Source organism: Myotis lucifugus, unplaced genomic scaffold (genome assembly GCF_000147115.1).
Source record: "Myotis lucifugus unplaced genomic scaffold, Myoluc2.0 scaffold_150, whole genome shotgun sequence".
NCBI lineage: Eukaryota > Metazoa > Chordata > Mammalia > Chiroptera > Vespertilionidae > Myotis > Myotis lucifugus.
In genome coordinates this window covers 1,795,902-1,818,671 of record NW_005871198.1, presented here as the reverse complement: position 1 = coordinate 1,818,671, position 22,770 = coordinate 1,795,902, and the positions used below count along the sequence as shown (strand labels likewise).

The 22,770-nt window shown below is 34.8% G+C and overlaps 1 protein-coding gene across 5 annotated transcripts in view; it reads right to left on the bottom strand.

Annotated features, from left to right (window-relative positions):
• Positions 1-22,770, bottom strand: part of PTPRK (protein tyrosine phosphatase, receptor type K) — a 466,477-nt gene that overhangs the window by 25,431 nt on the left and 418,276 nt on the right. Inside the window, exons 14-17 of one of the 5 annotated variants that reach the window (XM_023759153.1) lie at positions 15,602-15,740; positions 7,556-7,716; positions 5,381-5,416; positions 1,137-1,321 (exon numbers count right to left, since the gene is read on the bottom strand). In XM_023759153.1, the coding sequence (XP_023614921.1) occupies positions 1,137-1,321; positions 5,381-5,416; positions 7,556-7,716; positions 15,602-15,740 (521 nt within the window). Of the gene's footprint in view, positions 1-1,136; positions 1,322-2,404; positions 2,744-5,380; positions 5,417-7,555; positions 7,717-15,601; positions 15,741-22,770 lie in introns of those variants that run through there. The other 4 variants (XM_023759154.1, XM_023759155.1, XM_006095061.2 and 1 more) reach the window with 4 other exon arrangements.

Sequence of the window (22,770 nt, the reverse complement as noted above, 5' to 3'; positions counted from 1 at the left end):
TGCTCAAACAGGAAATGGGGCCTTCAAAGAGTCAACGGTCTTTGAAGTGAGGTACACAGGAATACAAGGAAATGAACAGAAAGAACCGGTGCTGGCAGCATGTTATAATTCCTTGCACTATTCGTTACCACAGCATAGTGTTTCCGGCATACATCTAAAACCAACTTTTGAAATTCAAAGATAATTGTATTCACTCCCAAACTAAGTCATGCAAGTAATCTATAAATATAATGTAGTGTTTAGAGAATTCTTCATGAAGTTGAATGCATTTTGAATGTAAAGAAAATTAGTGCTTGAATTCTTTCACTTTAAATGTGCATGTATGGTGCTACACGTATGGTGGTGCACATACGGTGGTGCACGTGTGGTAGTGCACATATGGTGGCACATGTGTGGTGGTATATGGACGGTGGTGTATGTATGGTGGTACATGTATGGTGGTGCATGTGTGTCAGCACATGTGTGTCAGTGTATGTATGGTGCACACATGGTGGTGCATGTATGGTGGTGCACGTGTGGTGGTACATGTATGGTGGTACATGTATGGTGATGCACGTGTGGTGGTGTGTGTATGGTGGTGGAAGATCTTCCTTCTCCACATCATACTGATATTTCTCAGTAGGCAAAAGTGGCAAAGGAACTGTCTCCTTTTTGCTATGTATTGTAATGACTAATTTAAATCACTTCTCTTGCATTTTAATTATTGGTATTTTCGTTTGAGTAGGAAAGGGAAACAAGGAAGAAGAATTTCTCATATCCTTCTTTTGGCTTCTGAACATTTGGATTTGTAATGCTCTGTTTTTTCCTCTCAGCAACGCTCCACAATCATGCTCAAAACAAAACTAAGAATGACAAGTAGTACATTTAGAACACAAAGCTTTATCCCACTTCTCAACAGAGGGTCAACAAACAAAGAGGCAGAGAAGTACCTACTGACTAAGTCATTTGAATGACAGAACCTGTAATGATACACTGGAACCCAAGGTATCTTGCTACACACTTGATTTTTCATGCAAACACAGGATTAGTGGCTAGAGAGTATTCGACTCTGTGTTATGTTAAGGGGAGGGGATTTGTTAAATTTCCCTGAGTATAATAGTTAGAAATAACATTTAACATAATACAGAAACTTTCACCTCATATTCCTCTTTGAACCCATAGCTGTCTGATGTCTTCATGAGATTAATGTGCTGCAGTAAATCGGCCACCCTGATGGCTGGGTGCAGCTGTCCCGTCTGGTAAGGGGATTCTGTCCCCTCACAGAGGTAGCGAGGTACATCAAGAAGGCGGCTGGACTCTGCTGTAGCACTGTGGTTCTCATCTGGCGTTTTTCAGATTCAAGAACATTAAAAAGAAGACAAAGTTATCTTGTTTAATATATATCAATGCACAGATTTTTAAGATCTCAAGATCTTTCTGGTAACAGGAGGAAAGGAAAGAAATAGAGTAGAGGCCTAGGGCAGCATCCCCATAAAGATAAAGCCTTTCACGTCCGCTCAAGGTACGAGGTCAGAGTACACATGTTTATTTCAACAGGGCAAACGATGCTTTGAGGTGTAGAGAGACATCTAGTCCACCTTTAAAAAGCATAGCGGGAGATTTTGCTGGGTTCTCACTTTTCTCTGTATCTGCAATCATAATCATAGCAGTATAGAGTGGGATCAGAAAATCAAGTCAACTGGAGAGGTGTTTTCATTGTTGATTAAAACAGTCTCCTTCTCAGCCATAAGCCAACCTCCCTGTAGACAACCCGTCCCCACGTGGCTGCTCTTCTTGCCCTTGTGGCCTTACTATGCCCAACCACTTGGGGCTTCTCCCCATGGCACTCCAGATTGGAAAACAAGGGCATTCTATAGAATCATCCCTGGACCCTTTATGTCTGCCAGCCAGGTCCCATGTGCATTTATACTCAATCTCTACCCACTTGGTTTATTATTATTGTTGTTGCTTCTATTGCTAATATATTTGGACTCTTCTGGCTACTGTATGAAAGAAACCAGCATATGTCTCTGGGCAAAATATGTAGTAGGCACTTCCTCTGAAATTCTTCCATGGACCATCCAGGCTGGGCTTCACAGCTCCTGCTTTACATTCACATGGCCTCTTTTTCTACAATCATGTATTTTATCTTTTAATAATTTGTTTACTGGTGTTTTTCTTCACTAAACTCTAAACACTTATAGGCTAGACACAAAATCATTTTTTAAAATTTATTCCTAGTGCCTGGTGTAAAGCAGTCAATAAACATTTCAATGATTGAGTTCGTTAAAACCAGTTGAATCCCTTACCACCCACAGTTAAGTGTAGGCCCCATCCCAATTGTGTTATTAGCTTAAAATGAAAAGAAACTTTAAGCATCTTTCTGTCATAACAAGGAAGAAAAAAAAAACAAGAACATTTTACCTATGAAGAATAATTATTATTTTAATGACCACAATTCTAATCATTACAATGAGAAAAAGCATGCTTAAATGTATCACATATAAACTTACCACTTAAAAAAATGTTTTAAGGGGTTGTTACTTTGAAAAGCATTAGATTGCCATGCTCATTAACAGAAGAGAAAGTACACTCTTAGGGGAACTTTTGTTTTTAATGATAATGCATACTGTAGAGAACAATATTTAATTAAACAGTGAAACATATTTCAAATGCTGGTACATTTGCCTGTTCTATCACCAACTCTACAAATAGGATATGGCAAAAAATGAATTGTTGTCCCCATGATAAACATTTTTTCTTCCTGGAGAAGGAAAAAACAAAACAAAAGAACCCCACAATCAGATTTGTATGCTTCTATAATTTAGCTTGATTGCATTTACTTTACTTTCGCTTATCAGGCTGAATGCGTTTTTTTTTCTCATTTACTTCTAAAACACCACAATGCATCAAAAACACCCCTGGTGGATTCTGTTGTGACCTAACCACCCAACTGAATTAATGCCCTTTATTTTGGTTTTGCCCACCCCTCTAGACACAAACATTTTATAGCAAACATAATTCATGAGATTTTCTTCTTCCTATGTGCATAACCTCAACTGATCTATCTTTGCTAAAATACTGCAATTGATAGACTGACAGAGAGAACATATACATCTCTCCAGTAAAGTTAATCAAAAGCTACTGATCTGGGCGCTATTGAGCTCAGGAGGAGACAAGGACAGATAATGTCAGTGAGGCGGAATGCAATCACCTAAGCTGCTCTGTGGGCAGCCCCAGCGCTCACATCAGACCTACTGGAGCAGCAGAACACTGACACTGTAAAAGGCTCAGTGAGAAACACAGAATTCACCCACATTCTAAATCTTCCGTAATTATGTTCCAGTATGAAATGCCTTTTGTTTTGCATTAAGCTTTAATACAGTAGTACAATGAGCAGCATTCTTTAAAATAATCACATATGAATTATTAATCTCCAAACATTTCCGCCTCATTAAACCACCTCATAATGTGACTAGTAGTGAGAGTACATGTACTAATCATTATCCTTATTACACATTTAAGAATAATAACTTCAAGTATTTCTTTGATGGAAAGGTTTTCTAGAATTCTTTGCAATACACTTACCAGTTATAGGGACTTTAACCCAAAGAAGCAGTAAAACACAAAAAAACAAATATACGAATTAATACGAAAAGTTTCTAAGCTCTTTTAAAATCAGCAAGTAGATATTAATATCAATCAATATTTGAAATGATTTCAAAATTGCTTTGTAAACACAAAATCAGTTGGATGCAAAACAACTGTAAACATCATGACTCCATGAATGATGAAAAACGCAACAAGTCATTTTTACATCTGATACTATTAATGGGAGTTAGCTTTTAAACAACAAATGTATATATATTTTTAAATTAAACAGCCCAACTTTCAAAATGAAATAAAAAGCATAACGGCTGTTTATATGAACGGGTTTGATGACTCTATTGTGTTAACTCTAGCCTTCCTTAAACATAAATATCCCTTTTCACAGGGAAAGCTATTATAATAACCTTTTAAGCTGTATAGTTTGTAAAAACTCACCTATATTATCTCATTTTCTCTTTTACAAAACTGTGAAAAAGGTACTGTGGGAATGATTACCTCTTTTACAGATGGGGAAGCAAAGATGAAAGGTACAGCATTTCCATGAGTTTCTATTATGAGTCCACAGGAGGACTGAGAGTTGGACCCAAATCTAGATGTCCTTAAAATATTACTGTAATCACTTTTTAACATTTAGGCAGCTGAATTTTTTCCAGTGAGTTGTTAATATTTTAATTGAATTTTACTTATTAATTTGATGTTGACAGCCTTCTAAAGTGCTCAACAAAGATGACATTTTCAAAGGCACTTGGTACCTTCACAATGATCAAGATTCCTGACTTCTCACTGATGGTGAGGCTACCCCTTGGGACAAATTCCTCAGTTCACTTCCCTGCCATTATTGGTGTGGACATTCAAGGGAGAGTGCAATCAGCAACAGAGAACACTGACTAACAGATTCTTTTACGATATATATTCTTTATATTACAAAATTATAACTTTAAATATTTTAGTGAAAAAGAGGTGTATTTTACTTAACTGAATTAGTGGAACGGTTCCAAAATATTATGAAAAGGTAACCGAATGTTGAATATATGCATAATAAAACATGCATCAAATGTAAGCTAAAGTTTTTTATGTTCACAAGAAATTTAAATATAAAATATGAAAACTGGTAATGTTTAAGACACAGTTTTCTGGTAATTTCTACATTTCTTTGGGTAAATCTTAAATATTAGAAACACTGGGTTAAAAATGATATATAACTTGTGAACATTATAAGCAAGATGGTCATGAATCATTGGTGTGAAATCAGTCAAGGAATAGAGTACAAGTTGAAATGAAACTCATTCTATTCTTAAATCTGTAATTAAATTAAAAATTAATGTAATTTTACATCTGAAAAGGACTTATTTATCACCCATAAGACCAGTTGTCTTAGATGTTATATAGTAACTATAAAATTAGGAGGATTTGGAAAATCCCTTCCCATCGGATACATTTTTACATATAAAGAAATTATTCAGGTAGCACTGGTCCCTATGCATTTTGGTTCATTCTACTAACCTGCTTAAATAAACATAATCTTATATTAGGCGCCATTGTACTTTTGCTGCAAATCTAATGGAACCAAAAATTAGCAAATACATTGCTTTAGAAAAGTACACCTTACTAATCTGAAATCCACTAGATCTGACTGGATTTACCACAGTTGTTCTCTTTGATAAGATGATGACTATATATTTTAAATCAAGTTGCTTTCTGCACTGTGAATAATTACTCTGTTGACAAAGTTATAACCCATGCAAAGAGGTGTGATCCATGCAAAAATGATGATAAAGAATTAGGGCCTCACCTAACACAGCGGTCGGCACAAGTGGATCATTGGGCACTGTATAGGAAAACAAAGCTCATGAAGGAACATATTGCCCTAAAGTTGTTCCCTTTAAAATAGAGTTATGTTTTCTTAAGAAATATCATTATTAAATTTTCTTTGGTTACTATAACCTGCAAAAGTAAAATTCTCTTTCAGTTTGGGTTATTGCAAAACACCAAGAGAGAAAGGTGCATCTATAATTATAGTTCAGTACTCAGTTTAATTTAAAAAGCAAGGAATATTCAATTTGACATTATAAAGTTTCTAAAATTAGGGGGGAATCCCATGTATTTTAGATCTAGCAAGTGCAAGTTACTTTGAGAAACAATTATTTCATATTCATTCCAAGTATTTTTTTTTTAGTTAATTGTGGGAAATATATTTAATCATTTCTCCAAGTTCATAGGTGGGTATTTATAGTTACACTGCTGAATTCAAGCTTCCTAATAAGATAGGCAAAAGATAGAAAAGTTGGGGGAACAAAAATGTTTTCAAATCCTTAATAGGTTAACTATTAAATCAAATTGTTAGAGAGATGGTACATCTATATTTTCGGGAAAATTTACTTACAACAATATTTTATGTTATTCTCTGTCAATTATCTTATAGTGAAATAAAGATAAAGTAGATTAAAAAATGCCCTATATTGATTAAAATTAAATTCCAAAATGACTATAACATTTCTAACTTGTTTGGTTATTACATATCTAGGAAAATGATGGACTGCATTTAGGGCCTATAATGTCTGAAAATTTTCACCAACTTGAACATTACAGAAAAAAAACCCTTCCCTTTCTAAAAAGACCTAAATGCATACAACCTACAAACACTTTATTTTCTCTATATTACTACAACATATGCTTATAATATGTATAAGAAATAATAGTTTTATTGTCTATTCTTCCCTTATACACATGTTTTTCAAATTGAGGTAAGCAAACCTCTGGGATCTGTGGACGAATGCACCTGCATATACAAGACCTAGGATAAACATGATTTGCCTTCCTCAAGCATCAATTTACTTGAGGATTTAAAGAAACAGTTAGATAACTTAACTTAATTTTAAGTAACAAACAGCGCTATAGAAAAAATATATATAAAATTCATTGGAAATTTGAAGATAAACTAATATTAATTGTGAGGCAATTATTCAAATCATTTGCCATTAAACAGCACTTCAGTGGAAATATCTTAAAAGTCCTGCCTTCATATATCAACATTAGGAATTCTTAATATGGATGCAGGGGTAGATAAGGTGGTATACAGATGAATGGCTGAATGGTTGGATGGATTTCACCATTCCCTGCCAAACCCCTATTCAAGTAAACTTTTGAACTTCACACCAGATACTGAAAAGCATGTAGATTCCTCTTTCCCCTAGCTAACTATACACACACACACACACACACACACACACACACACACACACACACTTTATTAATTTCAGAGAGGAAGGGAGAGGCAGAGAGAGATAGAAACATTAATCGGCTTTCTCCTGCACATCCTCCCACCAGGGATCAAGCCTACAACTCAGGCATGTGCCCTGACTGAGAATCAAACCATGACCTCCTGGTTCATGGGTTGATGCTCAACCACTGAGCCACACCAGCTGGGCACAGTTAACTTTTTGTTACTAAAATTCTCCAGGAGTATATAGAATATTTTAATAGAATAATTTTATCAATGCAAATAATCTGCAGAAAGAATATGATGTTTCTTATCTCACAAAGAATTTTATCTTGCACAAAGGAAGACAAATGGAAAAATAACTATAAATCTGACATAAACTCATTTTATATAGGCAATCAAGTATATTAAAGCAATGACAAATTATTTGGTCTGAGTAGTATATATGAGTATATATTATAATGATATAGTAATAAAATTCATGCAGTTTGACATTAAAGTGAATCTACTATCAAGACTGAACATAAGTTCTTATGAATTCCATAATATTCTCTATCGCTTTTTTCTCTTTCTAGCTGTTTCTTCCATTTCTTTTCCTTATTTTCTCTCACTATTCAAAAGACAATGTGTTGACTGCAGAGTGCACTAAACAGCTTCAAAAATCATTTATGAAAATTTTAATGTTGACTGCAGAGTGCACTAAAAAACAGCTTTAAAAATCATTTGTGAGAAATTTAAAGAACTTACATCTTGGACTAAAATTATGTTGGTCCATGAAGGTGATGGAGAGAGGATCTTCCGCGTGCAGAGTGCTCTGATCTGCATAGCTTCGGTCCATAGCATTCACCATGTGGGTCATCTCCTGCCGGGTGTTCCCCAGAGCATCCTTGCGCTTTTTAGCGAGCTTGCTGCCAAGGCAAATACAAAAGGGAAACCTTAGTGTGAAGCTTGAAGGAGAGTTGACACCAGCAGTATGTAGTTCAGGAAAGCCCAAGGATAAGGATATAGATGTGGTTTAGAAATAATTTAGGTCATAATTTCGGGAATTAAGTTCCACACTCAAACAATATATTTTGGTTGCTAATGAAACTAGTTTATTTGTCATTTGGGTGTTTCAACATTCAAGCTGTCAACCCAAACCTCTTATTTCTTATGTTTTATCATTAAAATAAAGTATTATAAAATATAACTACACTTTATAACAACCATATGTGAATACTTCCTTATTAGAGCTAGTCAAGAAAAATTTAAGCTAAAGCTAAATTTTGGTTTTCCTCCTGGGTGATTAATTCTTTTGTCAACTGTTAGAAGTTCTTCCGAGGAATAACATGACTACTTTTTAAAGTTTATTTTGCTCTACTCATCCACTTAAAATAAACAAAGCAATCCCATTCTTCATTCTCTGTTTTATTATTCAGTAAAATGCAACATGTGTAGCATTAACATATTTACCAATGTATTTATAACATTAACCCAAAACTAAACTGGAGACTTGTAAAATCAACCATAGCTAAATATAATTCATAGGAAAATATGAAAAAGTTACATACTATATGAAAAAGTAGACACACTGCACAAATGGTTATAATCTTGAATTATAGACATGGTCAAATCCTAACAGCTTGTTTTAGAATCACATGGCAGAGTATCCACCAAAGGAATACCTTATAAAGTCAGTGGGACAAATGACTTAGGGGACTTGGAAAATAGAAGAGTTAGACTTTTCAGCTACTCGAATACTGAAATCTTTATCTTAATATCAAAGATATGAAATACCTTATGATTCTTTGTGACCATAACACATGAAACATGTAATAAAAACATTAAGGGTATATAAAATGTTTACATCACATTAACAAGGCGATTTAGATGATGTAAATAAAGGCACTCTAAAAGCCTGTAGTAGGCAGATTATGTTTCTAAATTTATGGCAGCAGTTTATGTCGCCTCTGAAATATTCTTTAGTTGTTTTAAGAATACCATTTCTCAGCTAGATTATTAGCTAGGATATATTCTTCCGATTCTCATTAGTATCTTTACTAGAGAAAATATGCTACAAACACTTTATTTCAAGGCTCATATAATAGTTGTATTTATGTCCTCAAGAGTTTCCTTTCAAAATTCAATCTAGCAATTCAAGAGTTACTCCTGAATAGAATACCCTCCCCTCCCGCCCTGAGAATTATAATACTTAACCTCAGGGAGTTTTTACCCAACATACCCAACATATGAACACAGCAGATCTGACACCTAAATAAGACAGTCGGAAACTAAGCTTTAGGGATTGAAGGAGCACTTTTTAAAATAAATAATAATAATAATGACAGTACTAGTAGTAAGAAAACAATGGCGAAAGTATAATAAGAACTAGCACCACCACTAACAGCATTATTACCACTAACCTACACCATCACAACCACTACCACCACCACCATCGCCACCACCACCATTATTCGCAATATTTGCTCTATTCATTGAAAAGTCATTGTCTCCTTTTTTCTAGGCGAGGCAGTAAAATCCCCATAATAGCCTTACAGGTTTCAGACAGGAACTGTGAATGAATGCTGCTGCAGTGGGAAGACAATGCCCTGAAGTGTGGGGACTGTGGAGACCTGGAGAGCAGCTTAGGGGCAACTTATCTAGGTGACTATTGGCATCTGATCCCAGAGTTAAGCTTCTGATTTTTAAATTGCATTTAAGGAGAAGTAATGAATCTGAACATTCATATTAAATTTCCTGACTTTTTTTCAAGTGCTTTTATTGTTTGAAACAGTGTATGAAGCAAATTAAACATTAGCACATCGTATTTTGGTCTATAGACGTCACTTTCCAAACTTACCTCTTTGATGTTATTTAGGATATTTGTTCATTGACCTACAAGGTTCTTTTACCTCTAATTTCTGGTTAACTTGCATTGTGTCTCACCTCAACAGGCAGGCTTCTCTGACTAATTCCAACAACCTGTTTCAGATTAGGTTTCCGTGCTGGGTGAGTTTCTAGCACCACGTTTTCTGCCTCTAATAACACTCAGCACATATCATTGCAAGGGTCCTATTAATTCTTTTCCCCACTGTGTGTTCCACAAAGGGAAGAACCATCTGTATATTCCTAGCACTTAGAGCAGCGTCTGGCACATAGCGAGCACTCAAATAAAATACTTGTTGAATGAATGAATAGGCCTGTGATATGCTTCACACTTTTCATTTGCTAATTCCGTTAATTCTCAGATCAACCCACTGAAAAAGGCATGAGAGTTCTAACTGTAAAGATGAGTTTATTGAGGCTCAGACAAGTTAAATAACTTGCCCAAGGTTATTTATCTAATAAGCAGTGAAAAATGACCTGGTTTCAAGGCCTATACTCTTAACTATCTCCAGTTGCTGACATCATTAAATGACCCATTACAAGTGTACTATAATGTAAGGCATCTACTTACTCTAGGAGTGAAACATTAATTGTTACAATGGGAATGCAGCTCAAATGTTTTGCCATTTAAAACTTTGAAACAGCAAAAAAAAGATAGCTTAAAAAATAACTTCCAGTCTTTGCCGGGCAAGAAGAAATAATAAATTCGTTCCTCCAAAAATTTAAGAGATTGAATTGGATAAATATAACACAACGTGGAATATGGATTAAAAAGTTAAACTTTTGAGGATGGGCAGTTCAAAGCAAATAGAAAAGGCATGTTTGGACTTTGAGGCTTTACTTTAAAATATATATGTTTCATGATTAAGAAAAATATTAAGCAATGAATTTGTCAAATTCATGGCAGGTAAAAGTTTTCATAGCCATGAAGGATCTTTACTTTTCAGAGTCACAAACCTTTGTTAGTTGTCAAATTACAGGGGACTATAACCTTTGTTAGTATCTGCCAACCAAGCATTATCAGTTTGGTTCTACTACCTTAATTCTTAAATAACTCTATGAGGTAGGCTTTAATTCAGGTTCTTACAAACAAATAAAAACATCAGAGTTAAGTGTTTTGATCAAGAACTGAGCGTTCCTATGATGATGTCGATGCATGTTAGCTCAAAGATTGCATCCGGTTAACTTTTAAATTCCAATCAATTTATTTCTACTTTTATTTTTAAAAATCTTTAAAATTTTAAAGATTAGCTTCACTAGTTACGTTTGAGCAGCTTTTAAAGGCATATCTCTGTGACATTCTTTCTAATTATGATTAATAATGCCAATAGCCACAAATATTACAATAACAGCATCATAATCTACTACCAAGTCTAGAATCCTGGGATATTATCCATCCACTAAAAAGACAATCCCATTCTAACACTATCAATATATAGATAGTGAAGGGGAAGCTTATTGGCATTCTCATAATTAAATACTTATTGATTTCTGTATGCTTGATGCTTTGTCTCCACTGAGCAACAAGTATATGTAATGTGCACTTCAGGGCAGTTAAACCATTCTGAAACTACTTGAGTTTGACAGATGTGCAAACGACTTTCATCATCAAAGCATTCAACAGCATAAATTTCCGCAGGTGGATCTATGGGTGGGCTATGAAGAGGAAAAGTGCTCCATCATTGTATGAAATGGTACAGTTAATTACCTTGGGCTTCATCCAACATGATTTAACAAGGATATTACGACCCATCAGAATAAGCTAGGAGCGTTGTTAGTTTTCACCTGCTTGGGTAGTAGATTTTTACAATATTTTAAACAAAATTCTGTTATAGTCATTGAGACTCAACAAATTTTGTTGTTAAGCTAGATTAAATTTACCCAATGAAATAAATAGTGGGGGATACATGCCCTCAAACATGCGTAATCACAGTCCTTAAGCCTAAAAGGTGGTGGACCAAATAGTGATCAAGCAATGTCCAGGAACACTTGGTTGTATTGTTCCTTTGGATTGGCTGTGTATCCTGGCATATAAAGTAGCAAATTGAAAATGAGTAGAAAAATAGAGTGGATAATACTCTCCATCCTTATCCAACTATCATTATATACCTATATAGGATGAGCTAAGACTTTGGAAGAGAAAAGGAGATTTGTGACACATACGTGTGTTTTGTGTAGGTGGAAGGGGCTTTTCCCCACCTTGGTCTTGTTTTTTAAAAATAATAATCCTACTTATGTTAAAATAAACAATAATGTTTTTTCTCTAAATTGTTTTCTATTTATTTGTCACTAAAGCATTATGCATTTACCCATTTGTTTTTGCAAGAGTATACTGACAGCCTAGACGGCCAGACCAAAGGTGTTCATTTGGAAGTTATAACCCATCATGGATTCCTGGAAATGTGGAGACAGATGTTTTCACTATCAGTCCTCATGTGATTTGCATCTGGCAAGCCACTTTTGATTGTTCTTCTATCAATCCATCACTTGGGTTATTTTGTTAAATATAACAGTGTTACATAAAGATAGTGATTCGTGAGTTACAACCACTACCTCTGCCAGATGAGAGAGGTCTCATATTGATAAGGTACAGGTTTGACGTAAGTAAATAAATGATGTTTTAGGCTGTAGACTAAAGCTACTTATGGAAAACTGAAAATTTAAAATAAAGGTAGCTGAACATACAGAAATACAATATCCCTTTTTAAAAAGATTAACAAAATAAGTTAATAGGTAAACTTTATAGTTTGAGTCCAGAAAAACATTTTTTGAAATGTCACGAAAATTGCAAACATCCTGGTTTGTTTATTTTTGGTTTTGTTTTCAAAAAGGGATACTGCATCTTTAACACACGTAAAGTCGTATATCACCCATTTTCTACTTACAGGTAGTAGGAGTAAGAATAGTAGCTCCTCCTGGCAAGCAAATCACAGACAGTGGAAAAAGAGAAGCAATGGTGAATGAAAAGCGTGACTCCGTCACATTCAATAAAGCAGAAAAATGTGCGTTAAAAATAAAATGAAATAAAATAAAATTCATGTTTTTTTTGGTTTGCATTTCAGTTTGCTCATGCATTGGTTAGATATCTTTTGCCATGCAATTAGACAGATATGCAATAGAAAAATAAAATTTAAAATACATAATTTTGGAAAAAAAATAACATGCTGACATTTCTTTTATAGCCAAAAAAATTGAAAGATTAAATGGATTGTGTATCTTCAACATGCAGTTAAGCACATCCTCCATTACCATCTAAATGTCATGAAAGATGGAACAGCTGTTTATAGAACTTGTACACTGAATTGATTATTATTCTTTAGATACAAAATATAAAGATCTATTATGTTAATATAGAATATATGCAGAATGAGACCTATATTTTTGTAAATAAGTCATTATATCTTAATGGTACACAGGTACATACATATATTAAGTGAATATACATATGCACCAAACACTATAATATACACAAAAATGTCTACAGTAGATGTATGTGAAGATGATATCATACACAAACATTTACTGTATTGAAACATAATTTCAAATTTATGTTTAGAATTATTAAAGCATCCATGCTGTGCATTTAAAATATAATACATAACCAATGAAGTAATGGCATACATTTGGAAATAATTCAATAGCAATTAAATTAAAAAATCGCATTGCGTTTTGAAAGATGCAATATCCCTTTTCTCAGCCTAAAAACTTACTTTATGTATACCCTTAGCTGTAGAATTTCACTAAATTGAATTCCAAACCATTTCTTCACACAACCAAAAATACACAGAATGTTTTCAACAAGAGAAGTATACCTATATATATTAATATTCCCAGTGAGGGATAAAATCTTGAGAAACTTAGTCATTTCCCATAAAAATAAAGATTAAAGGCTAAACTAATTTGCCTTTTCATTATTTTTATTATAAATTTGTGTATTATATGGGTACCTATGTTATACACTAAAATTGTTTCCCTAAATTTGATACTATCCAATATTGTTATAATATCTATGATTTTGTGTATGTATAATAAACATATTTTTGATTAAATCATACAGGATACATGTGTGACACAAAATTGAGTAGAAGTCATTACAAAGTTGGATGAGTAAGATATTCAATTAATTTAGTTATAATGTTATATATTGGAAGGTAACATATTTTAGTATGTAACTTTGTGTATAAAATTATAACCTTTACTAATCATGGAGGTGATGAGACAGAAAAAAAGCCCTAGCATACTCTCTACCAAAAAGCAATCAATTAAAGTATAACTGTGAAAACTCCAACATTAAACATTTTACTTGAGGCCCATTTATCTAACCATTTAAAATATGAACCAGCAAAGAATTTGCTACATTATGCAATTTTAGAGAGTTGTCAGAGCATATACATCCCCCTCCCCAGTCATGCTTTGGGATTGTTTTGGCATACTTTATAAGATTTATGTTTCAAATGTTTTTGTTATTTCTAAAATAGAAGGCCGTGAATAAGAAAGACCCTAATAACAAATAAAACTGATAATTTCACCCAATTTTAACTAGGTGAGGACATAATCTGAAGCTATTTTCTTGCTTCCATGTCCAATCTGAAGTGACTGGAATAATTTCAATTGAGGAGCAAAGTTGAATAACTTTCTAAATTGTTTAGTGTAGTTAACCCTCCAAGTATAAATTTACTCTAAGTAGAGACATATGATCTGGAGGTTATATTCAAAAAGTGTATTGATCTTGCCTGGCAAATTTGTATTACTAAAATACTTATATCTTTCTGACTCAAATATGATGTATTTTCCAACCACATAGGTAGACAACAGCAAAAAGAGAAAGCACTATTGGGGAAAGCACGTATGTAGCTAATTTAACACAAAACACTATAATGCATACCTAATGTTTCTAATGCAGATGTGTCTTCTCCAACATATATATCTCCAGGGAATAATTGTAAAGAGGCAATGCATTAAAATAAACTCTGATGGAATTATTAAACATGTAGTATGAATCATATCTATATTGGTAATGATCTATTTTGAGTACAAAATACTAATCATCATAGAATATTATATGACTTAATGTTATCAACATCTATTATATTATTTAATATAATTTATAAATTACAAACACTTTTACATACAACACTAGTAGGGCTATATTTTGCATGTTAAGATGTTTTTAAGTCCTTCCCAATTGTAGAATTATCTAACACATATGATTGGAAGAATTGGGGATTTGTATTAGTTTCTGAGACAATGCCTGACAAATGACATATAATAAAATGAAAAAAAGTTCAAGTTAAAAAAACTGCATACTTTGAAATGTTTTTCAGCAGGAGTAGACTTTAACCTCCAGACTAGAGTTCATTTTAAATTCTAGTGGGTCCTAATATCTTCATATAATTCCAGAAGATATTAGTTGATACTGTATAAAAGACTAATGATCAATTTTTAAAAACTTGACTTTTCATATTAAAGTGCTCAAATAGTCAGTGAATATTTAATACACAACTTCACAAATAATGTTTATATTCTTCTCATACCTTATTTATAGCCAATATGTACAAAAATAGAGTACAAAATAATTCATAGACCATAACCCAAGCATTATGATAAATCCTTATTTCATTATTCTTAATAATACTAGAAGTACAAGATAAATTAACATCTCAAATATCTTTGCATTTGATAAATTTTAATTCATACATTAATATCAATGTTAATGTGACAAAAAGTAGATATCTGTATCTGAAATTAAACTGCAAATAACCAATACAAATTTATTTTTGCAGTATGAGAAATAGACTCATGTTGACGTGGTTAAAATGCAATTCTTCTAAATTCAATCCTCTAATTTAAAAAGGTCAAGGAAACAAAAAAATACTTGAATCTAGTGACATAGATAAGTGAGTGGGACAGAACAAAATGAGGCCTTACCTCTTTTTTACAATTAATACGACAACTAGGAGGAGGAGGATGAACACCAAAATTCCGGCACTAATTCCTGCTATTTTCACCACTCTGTCTGTCTGCTTTGCCGGGTCTGGAATCACTTCTGGTTCTTCTGTTGCTGCTGCTAAATGAACCAAAAAAAATAAGTTACTAAAAACAGCTAATTATCACAGAAAGGAAACTGCACAACTATTACAAAAAGGTGACTTGTTTCATTTACTTGAATGAAAATAACCTGAAAATATAAATACAGAAGAGGGCTAAACTATACAGCATGAGAGAGTTAGGGTCAAGCTAAGGGTAAAGCTTTCTGAATAGGGGTTAACACAAAAAATAAAACAAAAATCTAGAGATAACTATCAAAGGGAATGGCGAACGATTTTTCCTCCAAATGTCCTTAAAAGTGAGAAGGGGTCAGATTTAAAGCTTTATTTAGCGAACCCTCTCCACTCCAGTGCAGGGTGCTGGGCTTGGCCCTCTAAGGTAGAGTCGGTGGCACTTGTCTGGGACACAAGTGGTTAAGCTAAATAAGTGCCTCGTTTAACTGCTGGAGGTGTGAGTTTATAATGTGCTGTATAAAATTTGAAACGAATAATTGGTTTGGGGCACAAAAATAATAAGAAAAGTAAAACAGGCACATCAAGAAATATTTCACATTCTCCTAACAAATAAAACCCAGATAACAAACTTGGAAAACAGAAATCTGAAAAGATAAATCTTTAAAAAAAAATTTTTTTTTTTGTAGAACTTCACTTCCTTTCTTTCTGGTAGCCACCACCATCCCCTATATACACACATATTAAAATTATAATCTTTAATTAATTTATAAGCTCCAGTAAACCTCTGAAGACATTTTTCTTTTTACCTTATTTACCTATTTTTATGTACATTTTACATATAAAAAATTGAGGCTTAGAGAGATGACGATAGATGACCAGGTGCTCAAGAACAGAGAAAAACCTAACATCTATCAACCAAACCAGCAGTCTCGGTGTTTCCATCCACGGACTCTCCTGATGAGAACATGTGTGACAAGAGCGCAGGGGATTCTGGGGGTTCAGCACATTTGGGAAACGGCCTTAAAGCCCTCATCACAGTGTCAAGGATAATGGCTAAATGAACAAACAAATAAATCAACCTAACCTCACTGCTTTCCAATGAATACTTTTCCAATTCTCCTTTTAAAATAATCCATTTTTTCTAGAACACTGTCCTTTCTTCTTATTTTTTAAAAATATATTTTTATTGATTTCAGAGAGGAAGGGAGAGAGAGAGAGATAGAAACATCAATGATGAGAGAGAATCATTGATTGGCTGCCTTCTGCATGCTCCCCCCTGGGTATCGAGCCCACAACCCAGGCACGTGCCCTTGACTGGAATCGAACCCGGGACCTTTCAGTCCGCAGGCAGATGCTCTATCCACTGAGCCAAACCAGCTAGTCTGTCCTTTCTTCTTTAGCGCCTTTGTCCTGCCTTATTTACCCACCCCCTCCTCTTTTACCCCGAGTTCTGCACATGTAAATATCTGCTTCAGTTTTCCAACCAGCCAGTTTCACTCAGAAGGGGACTGACACAAGTCTGCTTCTAACTTTTTAATTTTTTCAGATTGGAAAAAAGAACTAATACATATAATACTTTCATACATTTCATAATGATAATTTAAATTTCATAAAATGGTAATTTAAAATGAAATATAGTTTGGAAAAAAGTTTAGAGAGAATGGTCAACTTTGCAAAAACAATTCAGTATCACTGTCTTCATTTATCTTATTTCAACTGGATCGGAGAAAGCATCACAAGGACCAGTATTTGGTAACTATTATTCTCAAATAGGAAAAGCGAGTCTTCAGCTTGTTTCTTCTAGTCAGCAAGTTGCCAACTTGACACTTTGCACATATGAGGGCTTCAGGGAATTTCCAGTCTCATTAATTACGAAGAGAGGTAGTTCAGTGTTTACCACATTTCAAGCTACACATTACAGTTCAATTCATCAAACATGTATTCTATATATTGGAGATCTCTTTTCCCAAGAGCAACTTTAGAAATATACAGATGACGTATTATAGAATTGTACACCTGAAACATATATAATTTTATTTAACCAATGTCACCCCAATAAAGTCAATAAAAATAAATAAAAATACACACACATAATGAAGAGAGGAAATATATTTTAAAGTTGCATATGAAGGTAAAAAGAATATTGCTGGTAATTCTCAAAATGGATTGATTTGATACAGTTACCACTTCAAATAGAAAGGGAGACTGAATGTCTGATAGAGAAATTTCTAGAAAAAATGTCAGTGTAGGCAATAAATCCTCATTATTCACTAACTAAACCTATTCTCATCAGGTCCTATGTTAGATGTGGCCTTCAGAGAGTAATGATAATGTTCCCTTGGTGATTTCTTGGCATACTCACAGAATTAAATGTTTCTGACACTCTTTAAAAGATCAGTTCTTGTTCAATGAGGTAAATACATTTTTAATATGCCATTGTAGTTCAATAAAACACATGGTGCTGTGGGATACATTTCTAAAGATATTATTATGTAAGTAGCATGTTTTCATAGGAATCTTCAGAACTAGTAAACCTCACCAGAAGCAAACAACCTTCATAATATTAACAGGTGCAAACACAAAATATCATCATGAAGTATGAACAGCCAACCTTAATATTAGCTTGGTTTAGCGATTAAGTAACCAAATTGACATGAAGGTGATGATGGGTAAACACTTCCAAATTGAAAGGCTGAAAAATATTTTTTAAAGTCTTATTAAATAATATAGATTTGCTAATGAATTAATCTAAAAATATTTCCAGGATTGAAAAACCAAATCTAAAAGTAAAATGATACTGATAACCTCAAAATTGTATTCAGGGTATAAGACTTTCATAATCTATTATGCAAAACAATGTTATTACTTTAAAGTTATAGTCTGGCCCTAGTTGGTTTGGCTCAGTGGATAGAGCGATAGAGCGTCAACTGAAGGATCCTGGGTTCAATTCCAGTCAAGGGCACATACCTCGGTTGCAGGTTCGATCCCTGGTCCTGGTCGAGGCATGAGCAGGAGGCAACCAATTGATGTCTCTCTCTCACAATGATGTTTCTTTTTTTGTCTCTCCCCCTCCCTTTCACTCTCTAAAAATCAATGGAAAAATATCCTCAGGTGAGGATTAACAAAATATAAAATAAAAAGTAAAGTCATAATCCATATGTCTTGGTTAAACACTGGATTTCAATTAATACTTACCAAATGGTTAACAAACAAACAAAAAAAATAAAACACCAAGTTTATTCATGTGGGTTGGGTAAGGGCGCTTGTGTGCCATGATCACAACTCTTGTGCAAAGAGTTGCTCATCGATGCTTTAATATCAGTATTGAACTTGAATATAAAGGCTAATGAAACTTTTTACAGACACATGATTTGGTGTCTGTTTTCCCTTGATTGTGAATCCTCCTCAAAGTCTTTAGCTATGAAATATATTATTATTACTGCTACAACTATTAAGAGTACTTTAATTAATGTCTGCATAAATTTATTACTTTAGATACTTTAATCACACATATTTTCCTAAGTTCTTGGCCTAACAGAACCAAGGAGTATAAATATCCTATTTAAAATCATTCAAGCTTAGAAGATTCATTAATAGAAACACAAACAGTAGCCCCTAAGTAAGCATTTTCTATTTTCTTAAAAAAAAAAAGAGCAAAAAGCTATTATAGTGACTGCACCCTTGCGCCCTGTTTATAATTTATGCACATACACAAAGGCAATGTGTAGCACCTTTTTCAGAAATGCTTTCCTTTGCCATAAATCTTTACCTTCTCATCTGTCAAAGAATATTCAGAGTCCCCAGTGTTCTAAAGCCAAGAGCAGCATAATTCTTTGGACAGTGAGGAGGAAAAAAACCAAACTAAGGCAATATTTTGTTTTTTATTGAGTAAATTTATGAGATGCTTTTTGGGGGGGGGTTAAAGTAGTTCAAACAACTTTATAAATTGTATTCTTCTTCCCACTACTTAAAAATAATTTACCTAAAACATTTAGGTAACAAAAACTACACAAATACCTCAAAATGTATTTAAGAAGTAAAACTATTTAACAGCTGCAATCATACAAGAACATTTTCCACTTTTATGATGGATACCAGAGACAATATATGAGGTGTTCTCCCAGCAGCTTTAGAGACACCCTCATCCTGTCAATTCCGCAAAACCTCCAGGTGTTTCACTAATGCTCTTTCCTTCCAGTTATAATTAATTCTGAAAAACTGTTCACACTCACTTCCCAATCATTACTGAAAATCCTATCACTGGGATCATGTCCCCCAACGCCACCAACCCACCATCACCAATGTGTCTAGTAACTTACTCGTTATTGAGTTCAATGTGCACTTTTCTCATCTCGTTTTCTGAACCTCTTGATCACATCTGACATTGCGATCCACTCCTTGCTTCTTGCAATACTCTGCTCCTGGGGCTCCCACTGGCCATCTCCCAGTTTTCTTATGACCCTGGCCTCTCCTTTCCAGATCTTACCTGAGCCCCTCATTGGAAATAGGTACTGCCTTGCATTCCTTGGGGACTGGGACCTCTTGACGCAGTTTTCCATTCTGGTGATTTCATCCACTTTAATCACGTCAGTTGCCATCCATGCTGATCCCTCTTAATCAATATATCTCTAATCAATGACCAGGGCTCTAAACTCCACTCTCGACCCACGAATGCACCTCACTCTTGTGATATGTCTTCACTCCAATATAAGACAGTCACCTTAAATACACCATTTCCAAATCTGAACTCATACTCTCACCCTCACACCAGTTCCTCCTCTAGTGTATCCCCTTTCGGTTAATGGCACAACTCTCCACAGAACGGCACAACTATTCCTGTTGTACAAGCCAGAAATCTGGGCCTCATTCTTGAATTCTCTTCTTTATCCTTATCTCCAGGATTAACCTAATATATCATCCAAATTGGGGTGCTTTAGAAAGTGAAAGGGGAAACTCAATATGATAGGACAAGAAACAAACACTGGAATTGTCTTGGACTCATAGAGATGTGTCATCACGTTTCTTTCTCATACAATGAGTTACAAAGTACTACCACTTCGTAAATATCTCTTGTCTCTACTTCTTCCATCTCCACTGCTACTACCTTAACTCAATATCGTACCCAGATTACAGAGCAGCCGCCTACCTGTCTTATCTCCCCGACTGCTCTCTCTGCCTGTTCCACATCAAAACTCACAGTGTAGCACACAGTATTTCTAAGGTTTCAACCATATCATGTCACTCCACTGATTAGAGCCCTCCAATGGCTTCCCCCTGCTGTTCCGATAAAGTCCAGGAAAACAGGGACCATGTTTGGTTTGCTTGCCATTGTATTTCCAGTGGACCCGGAAAGGAGCAACAGTGCAAAAAGTATTGGTTTAACAAATGCAAGAATGGCACTAAGGCCGCCTATGGTAGATTGTACTGCCGTATAGAAAATGAGACACATAGCTGATTTTGGATGTTGGCCTAAGATGAACTTGATACACACATTTCTGAATTTCTCTAGAATTTTCAAGCCCCTGTGCTAGCCATTCTTTCCTAAGGCAAACTGCTTCCACCATCTGCCACCATATACCCTCAAACCAAAGTGCAGGGAAATTCTAGCTGATATCATGGAAAGTATAAGATATTCAATATCAGCAAGACACTATTTTAATTCTTAGTTACTTCTCTTTTTCGTTGTGTGACAATGAGCAAGTTGCCATTGCTCAGTTAATATTTCACCTGTAAAATAAAAATAACAGCAGTGCCTATATTATGTAGCTTTTGGGAATGTTAAGTGACATAAGGATGGGAAACGTTTTTATAAACTGCAAAATACTGGTAACAGAAGTAGTAGTAGATGCTGCTGTCCCTGGCGGAGGTGTTAGCTATCATCTAAAAATTAAAAATTATGAACAGTGGCAGTGACATTACTGAGAACAGTTGGAAATAATTCTTAGCAGTCTCTTGTATAAACATATAATAATGAGTTTTGTAAAGTACATGTTATTAATTAAATTGTCACACTGGACATCTAGCCTACAGGCATCTTGAAGCATGTATTATTTAACTCAATGGTCCTTTGAAGTCATTTTGCTTTATCATGTCATACTATCTTATGAAACTTGTCTAGTCTTACATTGTTGACAATAAAAAACAGGTTCTATTACAGTTTCATATTGGTGAAAATGAAAAGTTACATGTCACATATATTGTTTAAACAGTAACTAGAACTTAGTTTACTCTTTTTTTTTAATAAAGATATAAATATTACCTACAAGTTTACGATGTGGAAAACAATAGTGCAGAAGTGTATACATATTTTGAACAAAAGATTAATATTACAATATTTAAAATTAATTTCATACTGTTTAAGGCACCTTTTTTTTGTAGTCTCAGATTCTTTTAATTTGTTTTGGTTTTAAAACCATAGTTTAGCCCAGCTGCAGTGGTTCAGTGGTTTAGCTCCTATGAACCAGGAGCTCGTGGTTTGATTCCCTGAGGGCATGTGCCTGGGTGGTGGGCTTGATCCCCCTGGTAGGGGGTGTGCAGAAGGCAGCCAATCTATGATTCTCTCTCATCATTGATGTTTCTATCTCTCACAGTTCAAAATTTACATAAAATCACGACTGACAAATCTCAAAAGAAAGGTAGGGGCTGGAGGGGGTAGTGATTAACCAAAGAACTTATATGCATACTAGAGGACGCAAGAAATTCGTGCACTGGGGGCAGGGGGTCCCTCAGTCCAGCCTGCACCCTCTCGCAGTCTGGGAACCCTTGGGAGATCCTTAGTGCTGCCTCGGAGGCGGGAGAGTCTCCTGCCACCGCCACTGCGCTTGCCAGCCTTCAGCCTGGCTTCTGGCTCAGCAGCGCTCCCCCTGTGGGAGTGCACTGACCACCAGAGGGCAGCTTCTGCATTGAGCGTCTGCCCCTGGTGGTCAGTGTGCGTCATAGAGACCGGTCGTTCCACCATTCGGTCTATTTGCATATTAGCCTTTTGTTATATAGGGTACCCAAGGACACAGACAATAGTGCTGTGAATGGGGGGGGGGGCAAAGTGAGTCAATGGGGAGAAAAAGGGGACATCTGTAATACTTCCAACAATAAAGA